The 15,419-nt window shown below is 35.0% G+C and overlaps 1 protein-coding gene across 2 annotated transcripts; it reads right to left on the minus strand.

Annotated features, from left to right (window-relative positions):
• Nucleotides 1-123: 123 nt before the first annotated feature.
• Nucleotides 124-15,265, minus strand: LOC127175204 (HERV-H LTR-associating protein 1). Of its 2 annotated transcripts, none has more exons than XM_051126146.1 (15): nucleotides 15,116-15,265; nucleotides 13,501-13,578; nucleotides 13,373-13,429; nucleotides 12,977-13,057; nucleotides 12,614-12,697; nucleotides 12,400-12,483; nucleotides 12,229-12,312; nucleotides 12,033-12,089; nucleotides 10,752-10,832; nucleotides 10,624-10,653; nucleotides 9,531-9,632; nucleotides 9,163-9,441; nucleotides 5,852-6,047; nucleotides 3,969-4,051; nucleotides 124-514 (listed from the first exon to the last, which is right to left on the minus strand). In XM_051126146.1, exons 2-15 carry the CDS (start codon nucleotides 13,574-13,576, stop codon nucleotides 471-473), a joined length of 1,338 nt encoding a protein of 445 aa, XP_050982103.1. In that variant the 5' UTR covers nucleotides 13,577-13,578; nucleotides 15,116-15,265; the 3' UTR covers nucleotides 124-470. The 2 variants fall into 2 exon arrangements, with proteins under 2 accessions (XP_050982103.1, XP_050982094.1); XM_051126137.1 differs by having other exon boundaries at nucleotides 10,752-10,844.
• Nucleotides 15,266-15,419: the final 154 nt, after the last annotated feature.

Raw genomic sequence — 15,419 nt, forward strand, 5'->3', positions numbered from 1 at the left:
AACAGAAAGTGGGGGTTGTAAATGCTTCTTTGTGTTTTTTTTGGTTTCTAGGGAGTTTGAAATAAGCATGCTGCAACGCAAACTCTAAAAACACACAGCACACACAAATATTAGGTGTATTAATCCAGTTTTAATGGCACTAAACAAATTTTAGTAACAACTCTCAGTACTGAATGGCTTTTATAAGTATTTCACCATCTTGAGGGTAATATTTTTCTTTCAGATGCTTCAGGGTTTGATTTTTGTGTGTTTGTTGGTGTAAAACTACATTAAAAATCAAACTTGGGTAAATATGTTTATATTTATTTATATTCAGGAGAGACAAAGTGCAATTTGGGTACTATAGATGCACAGACTATACAGATTCAGTTTACAGGAACCCAGTTTCTCTCACATATAATGTACATAACACATTTTTCAGTTCAGATGGTTCAAAAGGGTGTTACCCCCAAATCAACTCAGTTCTTGTCTTACATCTTCACACACATTCTTGCCAGACATTTCTGCTTCAGATCTGAAAAAGAGAGATTGTGATTATATTATTAAAGAAACTGCTTCAACATAAACTTCGAATTGACCAGGTCATGCTGTGTAAGATTCATCAGAGCATGATACTCTAAAGAAAAAAGATGTTTGTCATTGTAATCTTTCATAAAAATGTAAAAAGACGTCATCATGGCCACTTAAAGGGGTCATGTACTGCCATTTTTCATTATTTTGTACTGTTCTCTGAGGTCCACTTATAATGTTATCAAGATTTTTACGTCAAAAAACATCATAGTTAAAAGTAATAGGTTATTTTTTGTCCTGTTTTGACCCCCTTCATCAGAATGGTCTGTTTGAATAGCGGTGACGAATTGTAGACTCAAAAGTAAACACCCACTGCTATGATTGGCTAACCCTTGTGTATGTTTGACAGCCAACATCCTTCATAGATTGACGCTGCTGTGATTTAGGTCAAAAATGCATAAATACTCAGTACATATTAAATGATCTATAATAACAGACAAAGCAATAGTGACCACGTAATAAAAACAGTTACACTTCTGTGGTGCAATATTACTGTCGTATCCAATACAGCATCGTCTTTTAGTTTCTTTCTGAAAATCCCTTTTTTGGAAACAAATCCACGATAAAATTAAGTGAACAAAGGCCATGTTCTGGAACTTCATTACTAAGGAAATAAGTGTTTTTTAAAGCATTTTAACAGTTATAGCGCCACCTATGGTCTGATCTGAAGTTTGTATGCTTGTTCAGAATCATATGTAAGGTATTCTCACCTATTTTTGTCAAGTTCTGAGTTTTTGTTTTGGATATATGGGCCATTCTACAGAATTGGACCAAAGTCCAATTTGAAAAAAATTGGTATTTTCCCCAAAAATATTTATGTAGGCAAACTGTATAATATCCATTTTACATTTCTAGTAATTGTCATATCATATACATTTCTAGTAATTGTGCAGTTAATTCTCATATTGTATTTTCATAAAGTTTTGGAATATCTTTCCTCTCCCCAAATGTGTCACTACTAAAACACAGTAATATATGATTTAATAAGAAGGGTTACATTGATTTGGATTTTGCTTATCTCTACATTGTAAATATATTTTTGCTATTTTATCAAAAACATTTCAGAGGTAAATCAATAACAAATACATTTTTAATAATATTTCAAGTGTGATTTATGAGATTTGTTGTATTTTGAATCTATTTTTTCTTTGTGAAAGGCAAAAAGATGATCATACTGATTTCAAACTTAAGGATTCATTAGTTTGGATATACATTGAACCAAAAACTATCATAACATATTTGTTGATGATTTAGTATACTTTATTTTTGACAAAACATCCCATTTTGGTAGTGACAGTAATGTTTTGGCACATTACAGAATTTTTAACTTTCATACTAAAACACTACTAAAACATACTAAAATACAAAAAAATGCATAACTGTACTAAAATGTTGTTTATTTTTCTCCCAAATAAAGGATTATGTGTTCCCTTTTGTCACTACCGAAACAATGATAACGTGTAGTGACAATTAAATTGAATAACACCCTAAAAAAAACAAAGATGTCACTACCGAAACGCCACCAAATGACTAAACAATTGTTAGGTTAGTTGTTGTGGTTAGCTAGCACAGTTTTGAACACCTCCCCAAAAGTGTGCTTAATTGCAAAAATAAAGGTGTTCGGTAATGACAATCCGTAAAGTTACATACATATTTTTTATACTTTTGAGCACATTGTGATGGGGCCTATCTAGAGCAAGTGATGGGGCCTATCTACTCACATCTTGTTGCTATAAGATAAAGGGACACAGGAATATTTACAGATCATAAATTTAGGGGTGTAGTTTAAAATTTTTATTTTTTTTTTAGCTAAAAGACTCAAAAAGATGCTTTTAAAAACAACAATTGAAAAAAAATACAAAAATGATTTCAATATAATTTTCAAAAGTTAGGGTTAGGGGGGTTAGGGTTTAGAACAGCCACCTCCCAATTGAAAGTACCCAATAAATGATATTTTAAATATTATTGTGTGTTATTGTGTTTCAATAGATAATAGAAGGATCTTAGTAAACATCTAGGATTTGAATACTTAAATGCTTTTTAAATGTGTTTTTTTGGTTGTGGGACAGCAGTTGGCACCAATTCTGTAAAATATAGGCTTTTGCATGCACTTTACCACACCCCTTTTCTAAACAACCCCCTTTATAGCTACCCAAAGGGTAAAGTTCAACATTTTTTGATAATTGTTGAATATTGTGTGGATGTGTGAAACACCACATGATTACAGAGGCATACAACTCATTAGCATCTCCTAGTGGCTGATTTCTTACAGACATTTCTGCTTTATCAGCTTATGTCTGACATCACACAATTATATTTGAGGACGTTTGTGTTGTAAGTAAACAACGCGCTGCATGTGGCCTCAAATGCCATGAGATTCCCAAGACCTTGAACTTACTCTAAACACGTTTATCTGCAGCGGCCTGTGGCTTATTCTTCAGTTTCGCTGCTGGAGACACTACAATCAAGTGACTGTCTGCAGCCTATTTCATCTTATTCTATCTTTGTCCTGCACAACACACACACTTCACCATCATTAAAACTGACCTTACACATCATTAGTCCTGCAGAAAGAGAGTGTTTAAATGGGATTACACAGACACACACTTTAATGAATTCAGATCCACATGCAGGTACACACACACACACCTAGAAACAAATTCTTTAATGAGGTTGCAGTGACCTGTGTGTGTGTGTGTGTGTTAGAGGAAATGATAAAACGGATCTTAGTCATTCACTCATCAAGGAAAACAGCCTGTGTCTCTTTGCTCAGACGCACATTTAACAACAGACAGCTGTAGCTTTAAATAACCCAGAACAATTCACTGCGAAACACTAATGAAGATATTAATGATAATGATAATGGCCCTTTTACGGGATATTAAAACTTTAGGCGCACTAAGAACAAGAATAAAACTTTGTTAAACTAATTGAGTCAAAGAAATGATACAGGATTTTCAATAATCTCTAATGTCTTTCTGCCGCTGCAGCTGATTTTAGTGGACGTTCACTGAATGTCTGTGATTAATATTTGTATATGATAATATAATAATTACATATTTTAGTTTTATGATATTTTGCTATATGACAGTTTAATTTGTTTGCGGTTAGGGTTAGATTTGAAGAGTTTAGATGCAAAACCAGCTAAAAGCCATCTCGGTCAAAAATGAGATAATTATAATGAGTGAATGCTCTCGACACATATTATGCGTCAATCAAATTCTTTTTCTTCAAACTCGCTAAAATACCAGCCTCAGCCCAATCAGAAGTACCAGTACTTACATAGAAACCTATACATCTGAGTTTGATAAAAATGCATTTTTTTTAAAGAAAGACGTCAGATGGATTTAGCTGGTTTTGCATCTGAACTCTTCATTTGTTGATGTTGTGTAACTCACTTCTGGAAAAAGTGAGTCTCCTCATACGACTGCAGACCTCTGCTGTATGTCTCTCATACCAGTGATGGCTGTCCACACAGTATCTGCAAAAAAATAAAAAATAAAATCCAAATATTTACTATTTGTTCATACAAGCATCAATTTATGGGGATACATGCAAAATGACTCTCTTACTCCCTAATATTATTAATTTTTCTAAACAAAATTGTCAATGTTTTGTACATTTATTAACAGTTATTTCAAAAATCTGATACCGCTAACGCTAATGCACTACTATAAACATTTGAGTGAAAAGATAAATTAAAAAATGTTTTTGGTTTGTCCCTTTTTGACTTAATGACAACAGCACTTAAACTGTATGAACTCGATTTTGTGTGCTTCCTTTTATACAGTGGAGATGAAATCATTATCATAAATTTGCATATTTGCTAAGTGATTTAGAAATAGTGCAGAATCTTAAAAATGAATAGTAATTAAATGTTTACACACTTTGATTCCCACACTTTATAAAATGTTGGGTTAAAAACCCAACTTGGGTTATTTGGCAACCCAGTGCTGGAAAAATATTGGACAGAACACATGCTGGGTTATTTTGACCCAACTGGTTGGGTTAAATGTTTTTACCAAACATGCTGGGTTATTTTAAGTCAACTATTGTTTAAAAATTATTATATTGCTGGCTTAGAATTGACTGGAACTTATAAAACACACACATAGAATTACTAAAGGCAACAGCAATAATCAAAAGATGAACTTTTATTATTAAGCAAGAACACATGGACAAAATACGAGTTGAATTTGGGTGAATACAGCATAGTTTACAATATTACATACATTTAAACTTGTTTAACAAGCATTTAAGACATAAAAAGTAGCATTTTAATGTTAGTGTATTTAACCATTCTCTGTAATCGATTTTTACCGAAATAGCGCTAATTCTCATGACGGTCTGTTGGCGAAATCTTAGACGGTGATGTGCTACTGTTTGGCAGAGTAACTGCGAACTTCAGACCGCGGCCTCGCGTTTCACTTGTAGCTGAAAGATGCAGACTCCAAAAATCTGCCCATAAACAAACAGTACTGAGTTTAGAGAAAATATTGTAATATCAAACTAAATTAAACTCAGTACATTGACGAATAAAATACTTTTGCTTTATGCAAGGCAAAAGGCGTTTTCATTCTGCGAAACAACCGCTGCTGATACAGCTGACATCTGTTGCGAAGAGTAAAATAATACAATTTACAAAACAGTAAAGACTTTATAAATGTAACTAAATGTAAACAAACCTTTAATTCGCTGAATAAGTGCACCAAATCGGCGGCACTGAGAACCTGTCTCTTCTGTAGAGGACTCAAAAAGCCCCATCGACTATAACCAAAGACTATAGAATACCTTATGCCTAATGCCTTAAAGGGACTTTGCTGTAACTCAGCAGCTGGGTTGTTTCGTCAGAGACAGGCTTAACCCAACAGATGGTTAGAAAGAAATAACTCAGTGTTAAAAATGACCCAGCAGCTTAGTTACAGAAAAACTATCCAGCACCTGGGTAAAAATATTTAAAATTACCCAATCAAATTACCCAACATGCTGAACCCAGCATTTGGGTTAAAACAATAACCCATCGCCTGGGTAAAAATATGAAAAATAACCCAATAAAATGACCCAACGGGCTAAACCCAGCGTTTGGGTTAAAAAAATAATCCAGCAATTTTTAGAGTGGCAGGCTCTCAATATGATTTCAGACTTTTGGTCCCCATTGAATATGTACAGTATATATGTAACTTGCAAGTGTTCAGTAACCTGCATCTCTATTTTTTTTCCCGGTTTTGTGATATTAAAACAGAGGCCTGATTAGTTGTTGAGTGGTTGTGCAGTGCTGTACCGCTGTAACGCTGCTGCTCTGTGACTGAATCCTCTGCACACGCATTGAGAGTAAAACTTGCACAGCTCAAACACACACGGCTGCAGCTTCACAGAGCTGATGGTCGCCCTGCCCCAGATCAGCTCCTCTTCAAGTGTCTCCTTCAGGTCCTCTTTCTCAATTCTTTGATGAAATAGCTCTATTCTCCATGGACATCCTGTCAGAAAAAATAATATCTTTCCAAAAAAATGATGGAGAAAAAAGTACCATCTTCAGAAATGTCAAAAAGTCATAATGGAAACTAAAGTAAACTCTCCCTGTGAAATAAGATAATGCAACATATGAAAGGATTTCAAGATTTCCAAGTGCTTTTGAGAAGGAACATTTTCACAGCACATTGCTGGATAGAGAAAAGTGTTTTCTTGCTCAGTTGGCTGTATAGATATTTAATTTTTGTATATGAATACTTTCTCCAGAATAATGTACAGAGACTACTGCAAGCAAGACATCTGTATGCCTACCTAAAGGAGAAGTTCACTTCCAGAACAAACATTTACAGATAATTTACTCACCCCCTTGTCATACAAGATGTTCATGTTTTTCTTTCTTCAGTCGATATGAAATTCTGTTTCCTGAGGAAAATATTTAAGGAATGTTCTCCATGTAGTGGACTTCAGTGGTGCCCCAAGTTCGAACTGCCAAAATGCAGTTTAAATGCAGTTTTAAATGGCTCTAAATGATCCCAGCCAAGGAAGAAGTGTCTTATCTAGCGAAACGATCTGCCATTTTCTAAACAAATTGACAATTTATATACTTTTTAACCTCAAATGCCTGTCTTGTCTTGTCGTAGTCCAGGTCAATACAGTTAGGGTATGTTGAAAAACTCCCGTCTCGTTTTCTTCGTCAGCGGTGAAATCTTGTGAAGGGCGTTTGATCTTCTTTACATGTTCACTTTGTAAACACAGGGTCGGTACTTCTGCGGCAATGTAGGATGATTTTGAAGTTTTTTGACATACCCTAACTTTATTGACCGGAAAAAAACAGAGATCATGCAGACTTAAACAAAATGAGCTTTTAAGGTTTAAAAGTATATAAATTGTCAATATGTTTCGAAAATGAGCAATTGTTTTGCTAGATAAGGCCCTTCTTCGACTGGGATTGTTTATAGAGCCATTTGAAGCTGCATTTAAAATGCATTTAAACTGCATTTTGGATGTTCAAACTTGGGGGCACCATTGAAGTCCATTATAGAGATAATTCCTGAATTTTTTTCCTCAAGAAGCATCATTTCTTATCGACCGAAGAAAGAAAGACAAGAACATCTTGGATAACAAGGGAGTGAATAAATTATCTGTAAATTTTTGTTTTGGATGTGAACTTCTCCTTTAAAGGGATAGTTCACGCACAAATGAAAATTCTGTCATTAATTGCTCACCCTCATATCATTCCAAACCTGTAAGACCTTCATTCATCTTCAGAACACGAATTAAGATCATTTTTATGAAATCCAAGAGCTTTCTGACCTTGCATAAACAGCAACGCAGCTACTACGTTCAAGGCTCAGAAAGGTAGTAATGACATTGTTAAAATAGTCCATGTGACATCAGAGGTTCAACCTTAATTTTATGAAGTGGTTCTATCAAGAATGCACATTGAAGATTGACACAGAAGAGAAGAAATTGTCGAATAAAGCCGTTATTTTTGTATCTTGTGGCTTCATAAAATTACTATTGAACCACTGATGTCACATGGACTATTTTAACAATGTCCGTACTACCTTTCTGGGCCTTGAATGTGGTACTTGCGTTGCTGCAGGGTCAGAAAGCTCTCGGATTTCATCAAAAATATCTTAACTTGTGTTCCAAAGATGAACGAGGGTTTGGAATGGTAATTAAAGACAGAATTTTAATTTTTGGGTAAACTAAACCTTTAACATAAAGTAAACACTGTGTCAACACTACTATCAAAACATCTGTTTGTTAGTTTTTTTCTCTGAGCTTCGAAATACAGTAACATTAGCTCAACCAATGGCGTGAGTTTGGAGGTGGGTCTTATCTGTTTTACCGACAAATGGAAGATGGGAGACCTGTTTGGAAACAGCCTACCTCTTGCAGAACAGGGTGGGCCTACATGTGTTGCTCTGCCCTATAACTATTCTCATTGGCTGCATCATCTTTCATATCCACCTTATTTTTCCCATAAGAGCAGGCGTGGCCATTTGTCAATTTTATGGGTCTGGCTTCCGGTCTCATCTGTGTCCAGCTATTTTTAGCTGTACAAAACAGCTTATTTTGCTGCTTGTTTTTGCAAAATGGTGTGTCTTACCAAGTTATCTGACATGTATTATGTTCATTATGAACACAAACTGGTTTGCAGTCCAAACAGTTTTACCATTTACTGCACATTGTTATTCTCATTATTTCCCTATAGCAGCTAATAAACCGGAAGTCTCGCCCATAGGCTTACTTCCACATTGAAGAATAAGGTGGATAATCGATAATCTGGATTGTGTGCGTACTTAGTGTAGGAGCTTAATTGTAAACACCGCAAATGTTCCCAAAGCTGTCATTGTAAAAAAAAAAAAAATCTCGCAGTATCCAGAGAAATAAATTCAATTAATTAGGAAATGCTTACACCTTAGTAGTGGACAAAGTCAACAAATGATGTATTTGAGTTAAAGTACAGATACTCTGATGAAATATTACTCTAGTAAATGTCAGCCAGATATACTTGTTTTTATTTGGTGATGCTAGGGGTGCAGAAATTATGCACTTGACATTTAAGCACTGCTGTAGTATGTAGGATGCCACAGCTCCCCATTTTGCATTAGCTTCTGGTGCCATCTAGTGGTCATCTCTATTTTAATTTGCTGGAATAAATGTCCACTTAAGGGGTCAATGAGGGCTCTCATTGTCTCTCTATGTCTTCCGTTCTGAATGAGGGCACCTGTATCGAGAGCTGTTGACACGGACAGCAGGTAAGCGGTTCAGATGTCTATGAATCATAGCGCGCTCTTTCTCGCATATGCTGAGGCCTCTTTGTGTTTGACTCGATGAGACAGACGTAAGTGTGTATATATTGATTTTTAATGTGCTTTTAACCTTCCCTGACCCAGCCAAATCAAAACAATCTCCAGGGAAAATAATGGACCGTTGCTATGGATACTATCAGTGGCTCCGGCCTGACTCCATTCAAATCAAATCATTGTCATGGCAACAATAGCATTAACCCTGCCTGGGCACCGCTGTGCCGCCGTTGCCGCTTTAACAGAATAAAAGGTCAAAAATGTCAGATTCCATTGTGTGTGTGTTTGTGATAATGCAGGGTCTTGCCTGGTTTTTCTGTATGAGATACTTTGGTGAGCTGCTGGATGCTTGTCGTGGTTGTTTGCCTCTGTGTTGGCAGTGAAATTGCCGTGGTCACAGTGGGAGCAATGGTGTGTGTGGCTGTCGTGGTAGTCGCCGCATGTCTGGTTTTTGTTGGCTGTGTTGTCGTGGTATCAGCTTTTGACTGGGTGATCACAGCGGTGGGAGTGGTCGTCACAGTGACAGTAGTTTGAGGAGCTGCTGATGATTTAATAAGAGGTGATGATGTCATTGGAGCAGTTGGTACTGTGGAAATAGCACAAAATAAAGCCGTTGAAGCGGTAATTTTCTCTAAAAAATCCTTTTTGGCAGCACACCAAACTCATAATTAGTACCTCTGCTCTTGTGGGACTCTGTACTGGCAGTCCTGTAGGAGTCTGTACTGGGTTTAGGCCATAGTACCAGGTCACTAGTGTTTGAAAGGTCATGCCACACTACTGTAGGAGTAAGACGGGGTCAGAATATGTTTACATATACATAATACTATGAACAGTATGTTTTTTAAAGAAGTCTCTTCTGCTCACCTAGCCTACATTTATTTGATCTAAAGTACAGCAAACACAATAAAATTTTGAAATATTTTTACTATTTAAAATGTTCTATTTACTATTTAAACTGTTTTCTATTTGAATATATTTTAAAATGTAATTACATTTTTAGCTGAATTTTTAGCATCATTACTCTAGTCACATGAGCCTTTAGATATCATTCTAATATGCTGATTTGCTGCTCAAAAATACCTGAGTAGAATTGTTTCAGGTTTCTTTGATGAATAGAAAGTTCAGAAGAACAACATTTATCTGAAATAGAAATCTTTTGTAACATTATAAATGTCTTTATCATCACTTTTGATCAATTTAAAGCATCCTTACTAAATAAAAGTAAAATAAATAAATAAATAAATATTGACTCCCAGCTTTTGAATGTCATAGTGTTTTATTTCAAATAAATGCTGATCTTTGGAACTTTCTATTCATCAGAGAATCCTGAAAAAATGTACTTAACTGTTCTTATATCTTAAATATAAATAATAATGATAATAATAAATGTTTCTTGAACAGCAAATCAGCATATTAGAATGATTTCTGAAGGATCATGTGACACTGAAGACTGGAGTAATGATGATGAAAATTTTGCTTTGATCACAGGAAAGAAAAAAAAAACATTTTAAAATATATTCAAATAGAAAGCAGTTTTTTAAATAGTAACAATATTTCACAATATTACTGCTTTTGCTGTATTTTGGATCAAGTAAATGTAGGCTTGGTGAGCAGAAGGGACTTCTTTTAGAAACATTAAAAATTGTACTGTTCAAAAACTTTTGACTGGTAGTGTATATAATTTCATAAAAAGACAATACAGCTTATAGTATCATAGCTGACAACAGACACTCATAAAAACAATAACATCCTCTCTGAACTCACTCACCGAAGGGCAGCAATGGAAATGTCAAATTACCTACAGAAAAGCAGAAGAAAAAGTCATAGAATCCAACCAGCATGTTCCAAGTATATTAAGCATTGGAGTAATAAACATAAGTGTGTGTGTGTGTGTACCTCTGGGTATTTCTTCAGTGATGGTCTGATTAAACAGAGGTCTGACTGAGCCCATGTCCCATAGCTGAGACAGATCACTGTCTGAACACATGCCTTTGTTTTATTACATAAACATGTAGTAATATGTTCATATATTTTAATAATCTACTTAGTTTAATACTTTTAAATATGAAAGGTGGTTGAAAGCAGCGATAATTTTAGCTAGTAATTTTACTCAGTGTGCATTCATTTCATTTTAAATGAATTAAGAAGTTTTTGGTGTGCATTTTTGGTTTAATAAAATAAATCAATAAATCAAACAGTTAATTATTCTTCTAAAGATGTTTAGGCCATGTTTTTGGCCTGGTATAGAAACAATATTACCAAAACTTTTGTGGAAGGAAATCAGGGTTTTGTAATCAAAAAAACAATTTTAAATTTGTGGGTAAATTATGCCAATAAAATTATTTTAATAATAAATACTAAAGCTGCAGTATGTAACTTTTTTTGTTAAAAATCAGCAAAAATTTGTTACTGATCAAGTACTTTAGGCATCAGTGTTCAAAACTCCAATACATTTGAGTTGTCGGGTCTGATTTCGGGGGGGGAAATTGACCTTATTCCTCATTTTGACGTCTTTCATCTTTGCATGGTTACTTCATATACGCAAACAGAACGAAGAAAACCCAGCTATTATTTAGTGTGTGTGTGTGGTGCGTTTGTAGCTTGTTCTTACAACAGTTGCTGAAATTTAAACCTGTCATCTCAATGGCTGCTTAAATTGTAAAATTCTAAACGCAGATAGTCTTTAACATCCGGGGAATCTGCAGTCTGCAGTCAACTCAAAAAGAGAAAGCGACAGCAGCTCTTGCTAAAACGGTAGTAAATATCGGCATGGCTTTTGGGAAGTGAGGACAACTCGGAGAAACTGATGGTGAAACTATTTTCTGGACTATTTTCTGACTGAGATATCCTTTGATTTAAACATCAGCAACGTGATTTATTGTAACTGTTTGGTCAGAACGAAAGCGGCAGATATATTACTCAATTGTTGAGATGACATTTTTTGGAGAGGAAGAGTACCGAAGCACAACCACTCCGCAAAAACTAAAAATTCCTCAAGTTACAAACAGAGAAGGTGATAGAGAGGCAAAAGTTGCATACTGCAGCTTAAATATTTAGATATTTTATTATATGTATAATAATAAAAGAAGCATATGATATTTACAATAAATCATTATTGTAAATCACTTAACTTTCGAGATAAAAAAAGCATTGTAGGCTAGGCATACTCAAACTCACCTGACTTTCCAGCCATGACACAGATATAGATGCAGTCAGAACTGTTCTTCTGACTGACTGGAGGAATAATAATAGCACACACACACAGACAAAATAACACTGAGGACCAATACTACAACATTATAGTACATACGTGCAATACACGAAGATGCATCCAGGTGTGTCTGTGTGTAGGTGATTCTAGTTGGTGCTTTACCTGAAAGGATAGAGCTGGACTTAAATAGTTCTTGCAGGTAACTGGTGGAATTTCCCATTACATCCAACAGAATAGCTGTGAAATCTGAAAAATACTAAAGTGATCAGATAGATAGACAGATAGATAGATGGATAGATTTGCAGTCAGTGTATAGTGAAGGAGGTTTTTCACCTGTGAGGTCATTGGTCTTGTTTGTCAGACAGTAACAGTATCTCAAGGGAAATAAACTGCTCTCAATGTCCTGAAAGTCTGAGACTACACACACCCATACATGTGTACATGACACACAGATACACGCATGCAAACACACAGAATGCCATCATATTTGTGCCATATTGGTGCTGTAGTTACAGTGTGATTTGGCTGTGTGGATAAGGGTAGTTACTGTTGTAGACCAGCAGCGTGAGCTTGTGGAGAGAGAGTGAACTGTGTGACGTCACACTGAGTAAGGAGAAAAGTTGCTGTGAATCTGAAAATACACATAAAAACACAACATTTTAAGATGTTTGTGCATGTATTATTTTTGTCTATTAACACGATAGAAAAAAGTCAGAACTGTGAGATATAAACTCTTGAAAAAAAACAGTTGTAAGAAAAAATGCTAATTGTGAGGTCTAACGTTGAGAATTGTGAGGAAAAAGTCAGAGTTGTCAGTGAAAAAGTCACAGTTACATTTAAAAAAATAAATAAAATTGTAAATGTTGTGACATGGTGCAGAGTTTCCACTGTGTGTGTGTGTGTGTAATACCTGGTTGTGAAGCATTGACGAGTGTGTTGACTAGTCCTGTAAGATCTATGGAAGCGGGGTCAATGTGCTCGGCTGGGATCTCTGGGTAAATGAAGATTACACTGATTTATACCTCGCTAACGGTATTTATCGATCTGCAAAACCATTCTTTACAGCCCTGTAAAATCCTCCTAAATCACATACACAGAAGCAGGCCCTGTACACCTGAACCTCATTACCAGGTTTCACCACCACATTCATCATTTCACATTGACCTAATCATTAGGACTAAATGCCTGAGCAAGTAAAACCATTTTAAACACTGCAATGATTCATAGACGCTTATATGTATATCTGTACACTCTGTGACTGTTTCTGATTGGTGCTTGTTCTTCATGAGAGACTCTGATTGGCTACCTGTGGACAGCAGGAACTCTCGCTTTTCTGCTCGCATCAGCTTGCTTTGTCCTATAACTGAAAAAGACATATTGTTAACCTCTTGACTAGCAGACACAAAGTCACTTTTTTATTCTACAGTTACTAACCTTGTGTATGAATAAGGAACAGTGTTAGTATGACAGCGCATATTCTGATGCTGATCCAATGTTTTAGTTTAGCCATCTCTGCAAAACACATTAAAAAGCCTTAAAAACAAAGGTTTCATATTCTGGAACTGTTTGTACCTGAATAAATAACATATACGATAGTACTGAGAACATACATTTTATGCAGATTTCAGCAAAAAAGCTGAGATTGTGCTGCCATCTACATGTGAGTAATGCACGTGAACTGCACTGCCTAACTACTAGTTTGTTTAAAAATAAATACAAATATAAAGCTTAAAATCAAGCATGGAATGCCTTTGATTTTATTATTTTATTACAAAATGCATTATCAGTGATTTGGAACTAAAAGTGTTGACCAGTATTAGAAATTTAATTTAATTTAATTTAATTTTTTATTAAAAAAATATTTTTTCTTTCATAGGCATTATTTGCCTTCAGCTTTAAGTATGTTTATTATTATTATAATTATTATTATTATTATTATACCTAATAATATTAAAGTTTATAAGTAAATTTATAAGTAAAAAACTAAGCTAATTAATTGAAATAAATTTTCTGTTTGAACAACTTTCATAAAACCATCAAACATTCAGAATCATATACAAAATAGTTGTAAATTATGCAGAAAATATGCTAAGACAGTAAATACTCAGTAATACATTAACAATTGAGATCTCTATTAATTATAATTCTATTCTATTAATTTTTTTTTCATAAAATCACACATTATATTATGCTTACCAGGTCTGCATTTACTTAATCAAAAATACAAATAAATACAGAATTTTTTCCCCCCTCTCTGGTGTGGAAATGTTATTGTTTGCTAAGTGTGACAAGATTTTACACTTCAAATTAATTTCCACAGAGAGTGGATCAGTCACCGCAAACTCAATTAGCCTGTATCAGCGGCTATTCTCTAGCTCTGTACACAGATCATGATGTTCACAAGTTAAAATGAGTCTTTCACCGCTGAGCAAATATCATTAAAGATGAAAGACTTCATTAGTAACGGCACAACAGCACCAGCTCAATCCTCTAGAGAAATTTAGCTACTAAAATCCTTTTAACGCTGGCCTGGAAAAGTTACAGTTAAGATGTTTAATCTTTCAGTCAATCTATTTAAAGATGCCTGCTGTAATTCCAACGCAAACATAGATAGAAAATGTACAGATGAAGAGAGGGAGAGAAAAAAGACAGAGGTTTCTTATTAATTATGTTTTTTTCTATGCGTAACTGATATAGTTGACATTTCATTGGTGGTAAAACAGACAACAGATGGACATCATGTTTCCTTAAAGTTTAAAATAAATAAATAAATAAAATAGTTTCTTTCAGTCAATGGAAAATAAATAAATACATGCATACATACATAAATACATAGAACTCACTGACTAAATCCAAGCAATTACAAAAATATTATAAAGAAATACATCCAAACTGAAATTTCACTATAGATTAAAAATCTAATTATAGAAATGGTAAACTAATCATTTAAAAAGCAGCATAAAAGTTCGCACTGTATGTAAAGTGCATGTGAGAGCAGAGTGCATGAGAAAGAGTGTAAACTAAACAATTACGAAAAAAACACACTCACCTGCAGAAGAGAGACGCAGACACTGCAGGACACAGACAGCCGTCTGCTCGCTGTCCGCTGTCTCTCACACACTCACACACAGAACCAGCAGGGCATCATGGTCCCCGGAGAGGGCAACAGGCTGTAATAGCCCTCCAGTGTGTCACCTGAGCTCAGCTGGCAAACACAGAGGACCTGCTCTCAGCCCAACACACACACACACACACACACACACACACACAGATACTCTCACAGATATAGAATCGTTCTCTTTCTCTCACACTCACAATCACACACAAAGTAACTCTCACAGATATAGATTCTC

This window comes from Labeo rohita, chromosome 2, assembly GCF_022985175.1.
Source record: "Labeo rohita strain BAU-BD-2019 chromosome 2, IGBB_LRoh.1.0, whole genome shotgun sequence".
In the NCBI taxonomy this organism is placed as follows: Eukaryota; Metazoa; Chordata; class Actinopteri; order Cypriniformes; family Cyprinidae; genus Labeo; species Labeo rohita.

Excerpts from the sequence above, each read along its gene's own strand:
- LOC127175204 (XM_051126137.1), bottom strand. The coding sequence starts at position 13,576 with ATGGCTAAACTAAAACATTGGATCAGCATCAGAATATGCGCTGTCATA. Across the intron at positions 12,484-12,613 it reads CACGCTGCTGGTCTACAACA|TCTCAGACTTTCAGGACATT; the intron begins GTAACTACCCTT and ends GGGTGTGTGTAG. Across the intron at positions 10,654-10,751 it reads CACTGAAGAAATACCCAGAG|GTAATTTGACATTTCCATTG; the intron begins GTACACACACAC and ends GCTTTTCTGTAG.